This window comes from Ptychodera flava, chromosome 4 (genome assembly GCF_041260155.1).
Source record: "Ptychodera flava strain L36383 chromosome 4, AS_Pfla_20210202, whole genome shotgun sequence".
In the NCBI taxonomy this organism is placed as follows: domain Eukaryota; kingdom Metazoa; phylum Hemichordata; class Enteropneusta; family Ptychoderidae; genus Ptychodera; species Ptychodera flava.
The window spans coordinates 10688791-10707627 of NC_091931.1; the positions used below are offsets into that span (position 1 = coordinate 10688791).

Sequence of the window (18837 nt, forward strand, 5' to 3'; positions counted from 1 at the left end):
TCAGTTCCTCAAGCCCACCACGGAAGTGATGTTACAGCGTCAGCTATTGGGATTAATAGAATCTCACACCCCCAAGGACCTGGATCAGATTTCTCACACGAGTTGGGGATATTTTGTGTCACAAGAGCCGCAGGCGAGTTTAAGACAAAATATCCCCAACGAGTGAGAGAAATCTGATCCCGGGTCCTTGGTGTGTGAGATTCTATTTCTCACATGACCACAAAATGCGTTTAATTCATATTGGACATGTACAACATTAGCCAAAATCGTGACAACTCTGTCGTCTGCCACTGTACTCTGACCTCCTTACTTCGTAGTCTAGGTCCGTGTGTTACTCGTCGTGCCATTGGATAACATTTCGTGCATGGAACGAAACATACTGTTTATCATCCAATCAGAGCTCGTGTAATATTTACTACAGAGTGTGGGACGATTTCTGAGAGTGTGGGACCGATTTTTCCCACACCGCCGATCCCGCACTCCCAGCAGCCAGGAATGTAAGAAAATTATATCACCAAAATTGATTGAATGTTTGTGATATGCTGTTAAAGTGCATAAAATGACTAATGGTTAGTGTAAGTAAGTAAGTAAGTAAGTAAGTAAGTATGTATGTATGTATGTATGTATGTATGTATGTATGTATGTATGTATGTATGTATGTATGTATGTATGTATGTATGTATGTATGTATGTATGTATGTATGTATGTATGTATGTATGTATGTATGTATGTATGTATGTAGTATGTATGTATGTATGTATGTATGTATGTATGTATGTATGTGTATGTGTGTGTATGTGTGTGTGTATGTATGTATGTATGTACGTATGTATGTACGTATGTATGTATGTATGTATATGTATGTATGTATGTATGTATGTATGTATGTATGTATGTATGTACGTACGTACGTATTTATGTATGTATGTATGTATGTATGTATGTATGTATGTATGTATGTATGTATGTATGTATGTATGTAGGTATGTATGTATGTATGTATGTATGTATGTATGTATGTATGTGTGTGAGTGTGTGTACATACGTACGTACGTATGCATGTGTGTATGCATCTGTGTGTATGAACGTACGTACGTACGTATGTACATAGTATATATGTATGTATCCATCACTGTGTGTGTGTTTATGCATACATGGAGGTAGGTAGGTAGGCAGGTAAGTGATAAGCCGGCAGGCAGACAGGCCAGCAGGCATGAATGCAGTATGTTTATAACATTACAATACAAAATTGCCAGTAAAACATTTACCTGTACAATTAGAGAACACATTTCAGTTTTACAAAATTCTTGAACGTTCAGTGGTAATTTCACAGTCGACAAGATTTATAATGTTCCACATTCACTTTAACTAACATTATACATTTCTCTTATTTTCCATCCTTCTCATATGTGCTAGACGACACAGCCGTTTATACAGAGTCCCCAGAAGGTTGGTAAACGTATTTCCATTTTTGTTTACTTTTTCGCTGCAAACGCCACACCATCTTCATTTGTGCAGCATCGTTGAACATTACAAGAATCGATTGTTGGTTAAAAATTGCAAACACGTATGTTAAGAAGGAAGCACCTAATTCTGTACTATCTTTTGTTTATTTTTCACGTACTCTATTAATTTTCTAGGTGGAAAAACTCTGGTCTTGACAAGTACTGACACATTTGTTCGTGTGTTAAGACCGATACCGGCAATGGCAGCTGTAACAGCATGTCTCTGGGTAAAACCAGTCCCCCTGGAACAAAAGCTACACTGGTCTCCTACGCCGCTTCAACCCATCATAATGAATTTGTTATGGATCCAGCCGCTAGTTTAATGTTATACGTCAAAGGAACCCAACTTTCAGCCGATTTGAATGTTGCCGATGGTCAGTGGCATCACGTGTGTGCCACGTGGTCATCAAACGGTGGCAACTGGGCGTATTATGATAATGGCGCTGTCTTCCGAACTGGTTCTGGATTGAGGAGTGGTGACACCATAACGGGAGGAGGAATTATTACCCTAGGGCAGGAGCAGGACGAAGTTGGAGGGAAATTAGACCCAACTCAAGCTCTCATTGGCAGTATAACGGGTTTCAACTTATGGTCCAGAGTTCTCAGTAGTGATGAGGTTGCAGCCGTTTTCAATGACTGTTCCATCGGTGGCGATGTTTTTAGTTGGGATCTTTCCGATCTCCAAATAACTGGTGATGTGACGAGAAGTAGTGACGGTGTTTGTGGTACGTTTTCCTTATTATTATAGCCAAAAATCGTATGATAACATAGCTTAAATAGTAATGGAAATATTGTTGTACATGTAGAGGCTTTACTCCTTTGATATATGGCTCTATGAAACTAAGTACATAGTCAATTGAAATTACTAATTACTGCACACTAGCGAGCTGCCTAGATGTTGACTAATTTCCACGCCTTAATTATAAGCTCGTTTGCAGCTACATTCCGAATTAAAGTCTCAGAAATATTGACACAAAAAGGAAAAAGAACCCGAAAAAATAGGCAACTGAACGACTGCTAAGATTTCAGGTATGTCTTTCACACTACGGGCCAGAGGCGCCCCATTTTGTACGGTAATAGCGTCCCGAATTTTCGCCACACATACGTGGAGTGCGCGTTCAGAGAGTCCATTTCACCTCCCGCGTCATGTTGAAAATTTCGCCGTATTTCCTTGCTGCACATCTAAATATTAACGAAAGAGCAACAGGTCCTATTTCCCGTATATGCTGCCCTTACAATTATAATATTTTGGGAAGAATTTTACAAGGGAATTCCAAAAATACGTAAGCGATAAGAGACATATGCAAAATCAAGTAAAACACAGTCAACAGCAAAACGATCTTCAACTCGTCATTTCATAAAAATAAGAGGGAAACTAAAAAAAATAAAACCATAGAGTTTTAGTTACCCTTCATGATATGTGTCATACCAAATATTATAAAAAATAACAGCGAAATGAAAAAGTTAAACCAACGGTTTTTTCCAGATGTATTTTTCATTTTACGATGTGTCTAATCTGCTCGAATTCCCATAGAAAACAATGGCGTTTAATGTACTGAACAGACCGTACAACTATCGCTCGTTCAAATTTCTCAATTCTGAACCAATTATAGTGAAAAGTGGCACGGTGTTTCCTTGATATATATACAAAATTGCTGTCGTTTTAGTTTTTTGAATTTCTCGACGAAACTTGTTTTAGTTGCAGTTTATTTTCCGATCGCAGAATTTTTGCTCTTGCCCTCAATAAAATGGCCATCTTACGGCTTTGCATATGCAGAATCAGGGTCTAATATTAACCCATTTTATCGGTTAGCGTCTCTTAAATTGTACAGACCAAATACCCGTCAGGTTGTTGTAATTTATACCAAATTTTGGCGAATATAAACTATGAAAATTCCAGTAAACTGCAAAAATAACACAGAACAGAGGCGAACGGGCGTAGAGTCTCCACTGTAGTCGTGCAGTGAACGTTATCGATCGATATCCTTTTGTCCGAAATTGATACATTGTTGTCTCGCTCACTCGCGTGTAGTTCCCCGTTCACAATGGCGCCAAACTACGCCGAGGTGCGCCAAAATGTGCTGAAACGTACGTAAAAGTATCACAAAAATTGAAAAAATTGTCGTCGATTTAATTTCAGTACAGGAAACCAACGGCTACCTTGATGTTAAAGTGTATAAGTCAATATATGGGTTATTGTGGAAATGTTTATGACGTAACCTCAACACACGAGCGCCCGGCACAAGCGGCGCCCAAACAGATTTTCGATCGATAATCTATTGAAAATAAATTGATACAATGTTCCCGTTGTCAATAGCGACCGGCTGAGATCGCTGTTCGATAGAAATTATGCTTCGCGGAATACCGTACACTGAGGATACTTTTGGGCCGTAGTGTCAGAATTTTAAAAAGTTTGTAAGTGTCATTCCGTCTAATAGACTTCAGCCATATTTTATATTCGAGACCATTTACTCCATGTGCTCCTGACGGAAGGGAAGAACTCTATATTGTTCGTTGACCATAAGACACCATTGGATCTTTGACGTCAACATACATTAACCTGATTTATTTCGTCTGCTTTCATGCTTAGTTGAATGAATGAGTGTTGCAAAAGATAATGCAATTCTGACACTAATTAAAAAACAGCCTTGCAAAGGATTTTAGACCATCACCTTATCAAATCGGCTCATTTTTATCAGTTCCTCAAGCCCACCACGGAAGTGATGTTACAGCGTCAGCTATTGGGATTAATAGAATCTCACACCCCCAAGGACCTGGGATCAGATTTCTCACACGAGTTGGGGATATTTTGTCTCACAAGAGCCGCAGGCGAGTTTAAGACAAAATATCCCCAACGAGTGAGAGAAATCTGATCCCGGGTCCTTGGTGTGTGAGATTCTATTTCTCACATGACCACAAAATGCGTTTAATTCATATTGGACATGTACAACATTAGCCAAAATCGTGACAACTCTGTCGTCTGCACTGTACTCTGACCTCCTTACTTCGTAGTCTAGGTCCGTGTGTTACTCGTCGTGCCATTGGATAACATTTCGTGCATGGAACGAAACATACTGTTTATCATCCAATCAGAGCTCGTGTAATATTTACTACAGAGTGTGGGACGATTTCTGAGAGTGTGGGACCGATTTTTCCCACACCGCCGATCCCGCACTCCCAGCAGCCAGGAATGTAAGAAAATTATATCACCAAAATTGATTGAATGTTTGTGATATGCTGTTAAAGTGCATAAAATGACTAATGGTTAGTGTAAGTAAGTAAGTAAGTAAGTAAGTAAGTAAGTAAGTAAGTAAGTAAGTAAGTAAGTATGTATGTATGTATGTATGTATGTATGTATGTATGTATGTATGTATGTATGCTATGCATGCATGCATGCATGCATGCATGCATGCATGCATGTATGTATGTATGTATGTATGTATGTATGTATGTACGTATGTATGTATGTATGTGTGTGTGTGTGTATGTGTGTGTGTGTATGTATGTATGTATGTATGTATGTATGTACGTACGTACGTATTTATGTATGTATGTATGTATGTATGTATGTATGTATGTATGTATGTATGTATGTATGTATGTATGTATGTATGTGTGTGAGTGTGTGTACATACGTACGTACGTATGCATGTGTGTATGCATCTGTGTGTATGAACGTACGTACGGTACGTATGTACATAGTATATATGTATGTATCCATCACTGTGTGTGTGTTTATGCATACATGGAGGTAGGTAGGTAGGCAGGTAAGTGATAAGCCGGCAGGCAGACAGGCCAGCAGGCATGAATGCAGTATGTTTATAACATTACAATACAAAAATTGCCAGTAAAACATTTACCTGTACAATTAGAGAACACATTTCAGTTTTACAAAATTCTTGAACGTTCAGTGGTAATTTCACAGTCGACAAGATTTATAATGTTCCACATTCACTTTAACTAACATTATACATTTCTCTTATTTTCCATCCTTCTCATATGTGCTAGACGACACAGCCGTTTATACAGAGTCCCCAGAAGGTTGGTAAACGTATTTCCATTTTGTTTACTTTTTCGCTGAAAACGCCACACCATCTTCATTTGTGCAGCATCGTTGAACATTACAAGAATCGATTGTTGGTTAAAAATTGCATAACACGTATGTTAACAAGGAATCACCTAATTTTGTACTATCTTTTGTTATTTTTCACGTACTCTATTAATTTTCTAGGTGGAAAAACTCTGGTCTTGACAAGTACTGACACATTTGTTCGTGTGTTAAGACCGATACCGGCAATGGCAGCTGTAACAGCATGTCTCTGGGTAAAAACCAGTCCCCTGGAACAAAAGCTACACTGGTCTCCTACGCCGCTTCAACCCATCATAATGAATTTGTTATGGATCCAGCCGCTAGTTTAATGTTATACGTCAAAGGAACCCAACTTTCAGCCGATTTGAATGTTGCCGATGGTCAGTGGCATCACGTGTGTGCCACGTGGTCATCAAACGGTGGCAACTGGGCGTATTATGATAATGGCGCTGTCTTCCGAACTGGTTCTGGATTGAGGAGTGGTGACACCATAACGGAGGAGGAATTATTACCCTAGGGCAGGAGCAGGACGAAGTTGGAGGGAAATTAGACCCAACTCAAGCTCTCATTGGCAGTATAACGGGTTTCAACTTATGGTCCAGAGTTCTCAGTAGTGATGAGGTTGCAGCCGTTTCAATGACTGTTCCATCGGTGGCGATGTTTTTAGTTGGGATCTTTCCGATCTCCAATAACTGGTGATGTGACGAGAAGTAGTGACGGTGTTTGTGGTACGTTTTCCTTATTATTATAGCCAAAAATCGTATGATAACATAGCTTAAATAGTAATGGAAATATTGTTGTACATGTAGAGGCTTTACTCCTTTGATATATGGCTCTATGAAACTAAGTACATAGTCAATTGAAATTACTAATTACTGCACACTAGCGAGCTGCCTAGATGTTGACTAATTCCACGCCTTAATTATAAGCTCGTTTGCAGCTACATTCCGAATTAAAGTCTCAGAAATATTGACACAAAAAGGAAAAAGAACCCGAAAAAATAGGCAACTGAACGACTGCTCAGATTTCAGGTATGTCTTTCAGAATTTTAAAAAGTTTGTAAGTGTCATTCCGTCTAATAGACTTCAGCCATATTTTATATTCGAGACCATTTACTCCATGTGCTTCTGACGGAAGGGAAGAACTCTATATTGTTCGTTGACCATAAGACACCATTGGATCTTTGACGTCAACATACATTAACCTGATTTATTTCCGTCTGCTTTCATGCTTAGTTGAATGAATGAGTGTTGCAAAAGATAATGCAATTCTGACACTAATTAAAAAACAGCCTTGCAAGGATTTTAGACCATCACCTTATCAAATCGGCTCATTTTTATCAGTTCCTCAAGTCACCACGGAAGTGATGTTTCAGCGTCAGCTATTGGGATTAATAGAATCTCACACCCCCAAGGACCTGGGATCAGATTTCTCACACGAGTTGGGGATATTTTGTGTCACAAGAGCCGCAGGCGAGTTTAAGACAAAATATCCCAACGAGTGAGAGAAATCTGATCCCGGGTCCTTGGTGTGTGAGATTCTATTTCTCACATGACCAAAATGCGTTTAATTCATATTGGACATGTACAACATTAGCCAAAATCGTGACAACTCTGTCGTCTGCCACTGTACTCTGACCTCCTTACTTCGTAGTCTAGGTCCGTGTGTTACTCGTCGTGCCATTGGATAACATTTCGTGCATGGAACGAAACATACTGTTTATCATCCAATCAGAGCTCGTGTAATATTTACTACAGAGTGTGGACGATTTCTGAGAGTGTGGGACCGATTTTTCCCACACCGCCGATCCCGCACTCCCAGCAGCCAGGAATGTAAGAAAATTATATCACCAAAATTGATTGAATGTTTGTGATATGCTGTTAAAGTGCATAAAATGACTAATGGTTAGTGTAAGTAAGTAAGTAAGTAAGTAAGTAAGTAAGTATGTATGTATGTATGTATGTATGTATGTATGTATGTATGTATGTATGTATGTATGTATGTATGTATGTATGTATGTATGTATGTATGTATGTATGTATGTATGTATGTATGTATATGTGTGTATGTGTGTGTGTATGTATGTATGTATGTACGTATGTATGTATGTATGTATGTATGTATGTATATGTATGTATGTATGTATGTATGTATGTATGTATGTATGTATGTATGTATGTACGTACGTACGTATTTATGTATGTATGTATGTATGTATGTATGTATGTATGTATGTATGTAGGTATGTATGTATGTATGTATGTATGTATGTATGTATGTATGTGTGTGAGTGTGTGTACATACGTACGTACGTATGCATGTGTGTATGCATCTGTGTGTATGAACGTACGTACGTACGTATGTACATAGTATATATGTATGTATCCATCACTGTGTGTGTGTTTATGCAACATGGAGGTAGGTAGGTAGGCAGGTAAGTGATAAGCCGGCAGGCAGACAGGCCAGCAGGCATGAATGCAGTATGTTTATAACATTACAATACAAAATTGCCAGTAAAACATTTACCTGTACAATTAGAGAACACATTTCAGTTTTACAAAATCTTGAACGTTCAGTGGTAATTTCACAGTCGACAAGATTTATAATGTTCCACATTCACTTTAACTAACATTATACATTTCTCTTATTTTCCATCCTTCTCATATGTGCTAGACGACACAGCCGTTTATACAGAGTCCCAGAAGGTTGGTAAACGTTATTTCCATTTTTGTTTACTTTTTCGCTGAAACGCCACACCATCTTCATTTGTGCAGCATCGTTGAACATTACAAGAATCGATTGTTGGTTAAAAATTGCATAACACGTATGTTAAGAAGGAAGCACCTAATTCTGTACTATCTTTTGTTTATTTTCACGTACTCTATTAATTTTCTAGGTGGAAAAACTCTGGTCTTGACAAGTACTGACACATTTGTTCGTGTGTTAAGACCGATACCGGCAATGGCAGCTGTAACAGCATGTCTCTGGGTAAAAAACAGTCCCCCTGGAACAAAAGCTACACTGGTCTCCTACGCCGCTTCAACCCATCATAATGAATTTGTTATGGATCCAGCCGCTAGTTTAATGTTATACGTCAAAGGAACCCAACTTTCAGCCGATTTGAATGTTGCCGATGGTCAGTGGCATCACGTGTGTGCCACGTGGTCATCAAACGGTGGCAACTGGGCGTATTATGATAATGGCGCTGTCTTCCGAACTGGTTCTGGATTGAGGAGTGGTGACACCATAACGGGAGGAGGAATTATTACCCTAGGGCAGGAGCAGGACGAAGTTGGAGGGAAATTAGACCCAACTCAAGCTCTCATTGGCAGTATAACGGGTTTCAACTTATGGTCCAGAGTTCTCAGTAGTGATGAGGTTGCAGCCGTTTTCAATGACTGTTCCATCGGTGGCGATGTTTTTAGTTGGGATCTTCCGATCTCCAAATAACTGGTGATGTGACGAGAAGTAGTGACGGTGTTTGTGGTACGTTTTCCTTATTATTATAGCCAAAAATCGTATGATAACATAGCTTAAATAGTAATGGAAATATTGTTGTACATGTAGAGGCTTTACTCCTTTGATATATGGCTCTATGAAACTAAGTACATAGTCAATTGAAATTACTAATTACTGCACACTAGCGAGCTGCCTAGATGTTGACTAATTTCCACGCCTTAATTATAAGCTCGTTTGCAGCTACATTCCGAATTAAAGTCTCAGAAATATTGACACAAAAAGGAAAAAGAACCCGAAAAAATAGGCAACTGAACGACTGCTAAGATTTCAGGTATGTCTTTCACACTACGGGCCAGAGGCGCCCCATTTTGTACGGTAATAGCGTCCCGAATTTTCGCCACACATACGTGGAGTGCGCGTTCAGAGAGTCCATTTCACCTCCCGCGTCATGTTGAAAATTTCGCCGTATTTCCTTGCTGCACATCTAAATATTAACGAAAGAGCAACAGGTCCTATTTCCCGTATATGCTGCCCTTACAATTATAATATTTTGGGAAGAATTTTACAAGGGAATTCCAAAAATACGTAAGCGATAAGAGACATATGCAAAATCAAGTAAAAACACAGTCAACAGCAAAACGATCTTCAACTCGTCATTTCATAAAAATAAGAGGGAAACTAAAAAAAATAAAACCATAGAGTTTTAGTTACCCTTCATGATATGTGTCATACCAAATATTATAAAAAATAACAGCGAAATGAAAAAGTTAAACCAACGGTTTTTTCAGATGTATTTTTCATTTTACGATGTGTCTAATCTGCTCGATTTCCCATAGAAAACAATGGCGTTTAATGTACTGAACAGACCGTACAACTATCGCTCGTTCAAATTTCTCAATTCTGAACCAATTATAGTGAAAAGTGGCACGGTGTTTCCTTGATATATATACAAAATTGCTGTCGTTTTAGTTTTTGAATTTCTCGACGAAACTTGTTTTAGTTGCAGTTTATTTTCCGATCGCAGAATTTTTGCTCTTGCCCTCAATAAAATGGCCATCTTACGGCCTTTGCATATGCAGAATCAGGGTCTAATATTAACCCATTTTAATCGGTTAGCGTCTCTTAAATTGTACAGACCAAATACCCGTCAGGTTGTTGTAATTTATACCAAATTTTGGCGAATATAAACTATGAAAATTCCAGTAAACTGCAAAAATAACACAGAACAGAGGCGAACGGGCGTAGAGTCTCCACTGTAGTCGTGCAGTGAACGTTATCGATCGATATCCTTTTGTCCGAAATTGATACATTGTTGTCTCGCTCACTCGCGTGTAGTTCCCCGTTCACAATGGCGCCAAACTTCGCCGAGGTGCGCCAAAATGTGCTGAAACGTACGTAAAGTATCACAAATTGAAAAAATTGTCGTCGATTTAATTTCAGTACAGGAAACCAACGGCTACCTTGATGTTAAAGTGTATAAGTCAATATATGGGTTATTGTGGAAATGTTTATGACGTAACCTCAACACACGAGCGCCCGGCACAAGCGGCGCCCAACAGATTTTCGATCGATAATCTATTGAAAATAAATTGATACAATGTTCGCCGTTGTCAATAGCGACCGGCTGAGATCGCTGTTCGATAGAAATTATGCTTCGCGGAATACCGTACACTGAGCATACTTTTGGGCCGTAGTGTCAGAATTTTAAAAAGTTTGTAAGTGTCATTCCGTCTAATAGACTTCAGCCATATTTTATATTCGAGACCATTTACTCCATGTGCTCCTGACGGAAGGGAAGAACTCTATATTGTTCGTTGACCATAAGACACCATTGGATCTTGACGTCAACATATTAACCTGATTTATTTCCGTCTGCTTTCATGCTTAGTTGAATGAATGAGTGTTGCAAAAGATAATGCAATTCTGACACTAATTAAAAAACAGCCTTGCAAAGGATTTTAGACCATCACCTTATCAAATCGGCTCATTTTTATCAGTTCCTCAAGCCCACCACGGAAGTGATGTTACAGCGTCAGCTATTGGGATTAATAGAATCTCACACCCCAAGGACCTGGGATCAGATTTCTCACACGAGTTGGGGATATTTTGTCTCACAAGAGCCGCAGGCGAGTTTAAGACAAAATATCCCCAACGAGTGAGAGAAATCTGATCCCGGGTCCTTGGTGTGTGAGATTCTATTTCTCACATGACCACAAAATGCGTTTAATTCATATTGGACATGTACAACATTAGCCAAAATCGTGACAACTCTGTCGTCTGCCACTGTACTCTGACCTCCTTACTTCGTAGTCTAGGTCCGTGTGTTACTCGTCGTGCCATTGGATAACATTTCGTGCATGGAACGAAACATACTGTTTATCATCCAATCAGAGCTCGTGTAATATTTACTACAGAGTGTGGGACGATTTCTGAGAGTGTGGGACCGATTTTCCCACACCGCCGATCCCGCACTCCCAGCAGCCAGGAATGTAAGAAAATTATATCACCAAAATTGATTGAATGTTTGTGATATGCTGTTAAAGTGCATAAATGACTAATGGTTAGTGTAAGTAGTAAGTAAGTAAGTAAGTAAGTAGTAAGTAAGTAAGTAAGTAAGTATGTATGTATGTATGTATGTATGTATGTATGTATGTATGTATGTATGCATGCATGCATGCATGCATGCATGCATGCATGCATGCATGTATGTATGTATGTATGTATGTATGTATGTATGTATGTATGTATGTATGTATGTATGTGTGTGTGTGTATGTGTGTGTGTATGTATGTACGTATGTACGTATGTATGTACGTACGTACGTATGTATGTATGTATGTATGTATGTATGTATGTATGTATGTATGTATGTATGGTATGTATGTATGTATGTATGTATGTGTTTGTGTATGTGTGTGAGTGTGTGTACATACGTACGTACGTATGCATGTGTGTATGCATCTGTGTGTATGAACGTACGTACGGACGTATGTACATAGTATATATGTATGTATCCATCACTGTGTGTGTGTTTATGCATACATGGAGGTAGGTAGGTAGGCAGGTAAGTGATAAGCCGGCAGGCAGACAGGCCAGCAGGCATGAATGCAGTATGTTTATAACATTACAATACAAAATTGCCAGTAAAACATTTACCTGTACAATTAGAGAACACATTTCAGTTTTACAAAATTCTTGAACGTTCAGTGGTAATTTCACAGTCGACAAGATTTATAATGTTCCACATTCACTTTAACTAACATTATACATTTCTCTTATTTTCCATCCTTCTCATATGTGCTAGACGACACAGCCGTTTATACAGAGTCCCCAGAAGGTTGGTAAACGTATTTCCATTTTTGTTTACTTTTTCGCTGAAAACGCCACACCATCTTCATTTGTGCAGCATCGTTGAACATTACAAGAATCGATTGTTGGTTAAAAATTGCATAACACGTATGTTAAGAAGGAAGCACCTAATTCTGTACTATCTTTTGTTTATTTTCACGTACTCTATTAATTTTCTAGGTGGAAAAACTCTGGTCTTGACAAGTACTGACACATTTGTTCGTGTGTTAAGACCGATACCGGCAATGGCAGCTGTAACAGCATGTCTCTGGGTAAAACCATCCCCCTGGAACAAAAGCTACACTGGTCTCCTACGCCGCTTCAACCCATCATAATGATTTGTTATGGATCCAGCCGCTAGTTTAATGTTATACGTCAAAGGAACCCAACTTTCAGCCGATTTGAATGTTGCCGATGGTCAGTGGCATCACGTGTGTGCCACGTGGTCATCAAACGGTGGCAACTGGGCGTATTATGATAATGGCGCTGTCTTCCGAACTGGTTCTGGATTGAGGAGTGGTGACACCATAACGGGAGGAGGAATTATTACCCTAGGGCAGGAGCAGGACGAAGTTGGAGGGAAATTAGACCCAACTCAAGCTCTCATTGGCAGTATAACGGGTTTCAACTTATGGTCCAGAGTTCTCAGTAGTGATGAGGTTGCAGCCGTTTTCAATGACTGTTCCATCGGTGGCGATGTTTTTAGTTGGGATCTTCCGATCTCCAAATAACTGGTGATGTGACGAGAAGTAGTGACGGTGTTTGTGGTACGTTTTCCTTATTATTATAGCCAAAAATCGTATGATAACATAGCTTAAATAGTAATGGAAATATTGTTGTACATGTAGAGGCTTTACTCCTTTGATATATGGCTCTATGAAACTAAGTACATAGTCAATTGAAATTACTAATTACTGCACACTAGCGAGCTGCCTAGATGTTGACTAATTTCCACGCCTTAATTATAAGCTCGTTTGCAGCTACATTCCGAATTAAAGTCTCAGAAATATTGACACAAAAGGAAAAAGAACCCGAAAAAATAGGCAACTGAACGACTGCTCAGATTTCAGGTATGTCTTTCAGAATTTTAAAAAGTTTGTAAGTGTCATTCCGTCTAATAGACTTCAGCCATATTTTATATTCGAGACCATTTACTCCATGTGCTTCTGACGGAAGGGAAGAACTCTATATTGTTCGTTGACCATAAGACACCATTGGATCTTTGACGTCAACATACATTACCTGATTTATTTCCGTCTGCTTTCATGCTTAGTTGAATGAATGAGTGTTGCAAAAGATAATGCAATTCTGACACTAATTAAAAACAGCCTTGCAAAGGATTTAGACCATCACCTTATCAAATCGGCTCATTTTTATCAGTTCCTCAAGCCCCCCACGGAAGTGATGTTACAGCGTCAGCTATTGGGATTAATAGAATCTCACACCCCCAAGGACCTGGGATCAGATTTCTCACACGAGTTGGGGATATTTTGTCTCACAAGAGCCGCAGGCGAGTTTAAGACAAAATATCCCCAACGAGTGAGAGAAATCTGATCCCGGGTCCTTGGTGTGTGAGATTCTATTTCTCACATGACCACAAAATGCGTTTAATTCATATTGGACATGTACAACATTAGCCAAAATCGTGACAACTCTGTCGTCTGCCACTGTACTCTGACCTCCTTACTTCGTAGTCTAGGTCCGTGTGTTACTCGTCGTGCCATTGGATAACATTTCGTGCATGGAACGAAACATACTGTTTATCATCCAATCAGAGCTCGTGTAATATTTACTACAGAGTGTGGGACGATTTCTGAGAGTGTGGGACCGATTTTTCCCACACCGCCGATCCCGCACTCCCAGCAGCCAGGAAAGTAAGAAAATTATATCACCAAATTGATTGAATGTTTGTGATATGCTGTTAAAGTGCATAAAATGACTAATGGTTAGTGTAAGTAGTAAGTAAGTAAGTAAGTAAGTAAGTATGTATTATGTATGTATGTATGTATGTATGTATGTATGTATGTATGTATGTATGTATGTATGTATGTATGTATGTATGTATGTATGTATGTATGTATGTATGTATGTATGTATGTGTATGTGTGTGTATGTGTGTGTATGTATGTATGTATGTACGTATGTATGTACGTATGTATGTATGTATGTATGTATGTATGTATGTATGTATGTATGTATGTAGTATGTATGTATGTATGTACGTACGTACGTATTTATTTATGTATTGTATGTATGTATGTATGTATGTATGTATGTAGGTATGTATGTATGTATGTATGTATGTATGTTATGTATGTGTTGTGAGTGTGTGTACATACGTACGTACGTATGCATGTGTGTATGCATCTGTGTGTATGAACGTACGTACGTACGTATGTACATAGTATATATGTATGTATCCATCACTGTGTGTGTGTTTATGCATACATGGAGGTAGGTAGGTAGGCAGGTAAGTGATAAGCCGGCAGGCAGACAGGCCAGCAGGCATGATGCAGTATGTTTATAACATTACAATACAAAATTGCCAGTAAAACATTTACCTGTACAATTAGAGAACACATTTCAGTTTTACAAAATTCTTGAACGTTCAGTGGTAATTTCACAGTCGACAAGATTTATAATGTTCCACATTCACTTTAACTAACATTATACATTTCTCTTATTTTCCATCCTTCTCATATGTGCTAGACGACACAGCCGTTTATACAGAGTCCCCAGAAGGTTGGTAAACGTATTTCCATTTTTGTTTACTTTTTCGCTGAAAACGCCACACCATCTTCATTTGTGCAGCATCGTTGAACATTACAAGAATCGATTGTTGGTTAAAATTGCATAACACGTATGTTAAGAAGGAAGCACCTAATTCTGTACTATCTTTTGTTTATTTTTCACGTACTCTATTAATTTTCTAGGTGGAAAAACTCTGGTCTTGACAAGTACTGACACATTTGTTCGTGTGTTAAGACCGATACCGGCAATGGCAGCTGTAACAGCATGTCTCTGGGTAAAAACCAGTCCCCCTGGAACAAAAGCTACACTGGTCTCCTACGCCGCTTCAACCCATCATAATGAATTTGTTATGGATCCAGCCGCTAGTTTAATGTTATACGTCAAAGGAACCCAACTTTCAGCCGATTTGAATGTTGCCGATGGTCAGTGGCATCACGTGTGTGCCACGTGGTCATCAAACGGTGGCAACTGGGCGTATTATGATAATGGCGCTGTCTTCCGAACTGGTTCTGGATTGAGGAGTGTGACACCATAACGGGAGGAGGAATTATTACCCTAGGGCAGGAGCAGGACGAAGTTGGAGGGAAATTAGACCCAACTCAAGCTCTCATTGGCAGTATAACGGGTTTCAACTTATGGTCCAGAGTTCTCAGTAGTGATGAGGTTGCAGCCGTTTTCAATGACTGTTCCATCGGTGGCGATGTTTTTAGTTGGGATCTTCCGATCTCCAAATAACTGGTGATGTGACGAGAAGTAGTGACGGTGTTTGTGGTACGTTTTCCTTATTATTATAGCCAAAAATCGTATGATAACATAGCTTAAATAGTAATGGAAATATTGTTGTACATGTAGAGGCTTTACTCCTTTGATATATGGCTCTATGAAACTAAGTACATAGTCAATTGAAATTACTAATTACTGCACACTAGCGAGCTGCCTAGATGTTGACTAATTTCCACGCCTTAATTATAAGCTCGTTTGCAGCTACATTCCGAATTAAAGTCTCAGAAATATTGACACAAAAAGGAAAAAGAACCCGAAAAAATAGGCAACTGAACGACTGCTAAGATTTCAGGTATGTCTTTCAGAATTTTAAAAAGTTTGTAAGTGTCATTCCGTCTAATAGACTTCAGCCATATTTTATATTCGAGACCATTTACTCCATGTGCTCCTGACGGAAGGGAAGAACTCTATATTGTTCGTTGACCATAAGACACCATTGGATCTTTGACGTCAACATACATTAACCTGATTTATTTCCGTCTGCTTTCATGCTTAGTTGAATGAATGAGTGTTGCAAAAGATAATGCAATTCTGACACTAATTAAAAAACAGCCTTGCAAAGGATTTTAGACCATCACCTTATCAAATCGGCTCATTTTTATCAGTTCCTCAAGCCCACCACGGAAGTGATGTTACAGCGTCAGCTATTGGGATTAATAGAATCTCACACCCCCAAGGACCTGGGATCAGATTTCTCACACGAGTTGGGGATATTTTGTGTCACAAGAGCCGCAGGCGAGTTTAAGACAAAATATCCCCAACGAGTGAGAGAAATCTGATCCCGGGTCCTTGGTGTGTGAGATTCTATTTCTCACATGACCACAAAATGCGTTTAATTCATATTGGACATGTACAACATTAGCCAAAATCGTGACAACTCTGTCGTCTGCCACTGTACTCTGACCTCCTTACTTCGTAGTCTAGGTCCGTGTGTTACTCGTCGTGCCATTGGATAACATTTCGTGCATGGAACGAAACATACTGTTTATCATCCAATCAGAGCTCGTGTAATATTTACTACAGAGTGTGGGACGATTTCTGAGAGTGTGGGACCGATTTTTCCCACACCGCTGATCCCGCACTCCCAGCAGCCAGGAAAGTAAGAAAATTATATCACCAAAATTGATTGAATGTTTGTGATATGCTGTTAAAGTGCATAAAATGACTAATGGTTAGTGTAAGTAAGTAAGTAAGTAAGTAAGTAAGTAAGTATGTATGTATGTTGTATGTATGTATGTATGTATGTATGTATGTATGTTATGTATGTATGTATGTATGTATGTATGTATGTATGTATGTATGTATGTATGTATGTGTGTGTGTGTGTGTATGAATGTACGTATGTACGTATGTATGTACGTATGTATGTATGTATGTATATGTATGTATGTATGTATGTATGTATGTATGTATGTACGTACGTACGTATTTATGTATGTATGTATGTATGTATGTATGTAGGTGTATGTATGTATGTATGTATGTATGTATGTATGTATGTATGTGTGTGAGTGTGTGTACATACGTACGTACGTATGCATGTGTGTATGCATCTGTGTGTATGAACGTACGTACGTACGTATGTACATAGTATATATGTATGTATCCATCACTGTGTGTGTGTTTATGCATACATGGAGGTAGGTAGGTAGGCAGGTAAGTGATAAGCCGGCAGGCAGACAGGCCAGCAGGCATGAATGCAGTATGTTTATAACATTACAATACAAAATTGCCAGTAAAACATTTACCTGTACAATTAGAGAACACATTTCAGTTTTACAAAATTCTTGAACGTTCAGTGGTAATTTCACAGTCGACAAGATTTATAATGTTCCACATTCACTTTAACTAACATTATACATTTCTCTTATTTTCCATCCTTCTCATATGTGCTAGACGACACAGCCGTTTATACAGAGTCCCCAGAAGGTTGGTAAACGTATTTCCATTTTTGTTTACTTTTTCGCTGAAAACGCCACACCATCTTCATTTGTGCAGCATCGTTGAACATTACAAGAATCGATTGTTGGTTAAAAATTGCATAACACGTATGTTAAGAAGGAAGCACCTAATTCTGTACTATCTTTTGTTTATTTTTCACGTACTCTATTAATTTTCTAGGTGGAAAAACTCTGGTCTTGACAAGTACTGACACATTTGTTCGTGTGTTAAGACCGATACCGGCAATGGCAGCTGTAACAGCATGTCTCTGGGTAAAAACCAGTCCCCCTGGAACAAAAGCTACACTGGTCTCCTACGCCGCTTCAACCCATCATAATGAATTTGTTATGGATCCAGCCGCTAGTTTAATGTTATACGTCAAAGGAACCCAACTTTCAGCCGATTTGAATGTTGCCGATGGTCAGTGGCATCACGTGTGTGCCACGTGGTCATCAAACGGTGGCAACTGGGCGTATTATGATAATGGCGCTGTCTTCCGAACTGGTTCTGGATTGAGGAGTGGTGACACCATAACGGGAGGAGGAATTATTACCCTAGGGCAGGAGCAGGACGAAGTTGGAGGGAAATTAGACCCAACTCAAGCTCTCATTGGCAGTATAACGGGTTTCAACTTATGGTCCAGAGTTCTCAGTAGTGATGAGGTTGCAGCCGTTTTCAATGACTGTTCCATCGGTGGCGATGTTTTTAGTTGGGATCTTTCCGATCTCCAAATAACTGGTGATGTGACGAGAAGTAGTGACGGTGTTTGTGGTACGTTTTCCTTATTATTATAGCCAAAAATCGTATGATAACATAGCTTAAATAGTAATGGAAATATTGTTGTACATGTAGAGGCTTTACTCCTTTGATATATGGCTCTATGAAACTAAGTACATAGTCAATTGAAATTACTAATTACTGCACACTAGCGAGCTGCCTAGATGTTGACTAATTTCCAC

The 18837-nt window shown here is 39.0% G+C and overlaps 5 protein-coding genes and 1 pseudogene across 7 annotated transcripts in view; 5 read left to right on the top strand and 1 right to left on the bottom strand.

Annotated features, from left to right (window-relative positions):
• LOC139130881 (NPC intracellular cholesterol transporter 1-like) overlaps positions 1-18837 on the bottom strand; it is a 110185-nt gene that overhangs the window by 39540 nt on the left and 51808 nt on the right. The window lies entirely within an intron of this gene.
• LOC139130599 (neuronal pentraxin-2-like) lies at positions 1724-2254 on the top strand. Its single transcript, XM_070696349.1, has one exon. The coding sequence runs from the start codon at positions 1724-1726 to the stop codon at positions 2252-2254; it is 531 nt and encodes a 176-aa protein (XP_070552450.1).
• LOC139130600 (neuronal pentraxin-2 pseudogene) lies at positions 8558-9046 on the top strand (annotated as a pseudogene).
• LOC139130601 (neuronal pentraxin-2-like) lies at positions 12748-13134 on the top strand. Its single transcript, XM_070696350.1, has one exon. It carries the CDS (start codon positions 12748-12750, stop codon positions 13132-13134), a length of 387 nt encoding a protein of 128 aa, XP_070552451.1.
• Positions 15402-15689, top strand: LOC139130602 (neuronal pentraxin-2-like). Its single transcript, XM_070696352.1, has one exon. The coding sequence runs from the start codon at positions 15402-15404 to the stop codon at positions 15687-15689; it is 288 nt and encodes a 95-aa protein (XP_070552453.1).
• LOC139130603 (neuronal pentraxin-2-like) lies at positions 18124-18672 on the top strand. Its single transcript, XM_070696353.1, has one exon. The coding sequence runs from the start codon at positions 18124-18126 to the stop codon at positions 18670-18672; it is 549 nt and encodes a 182-aa protein (XP_070552454.1).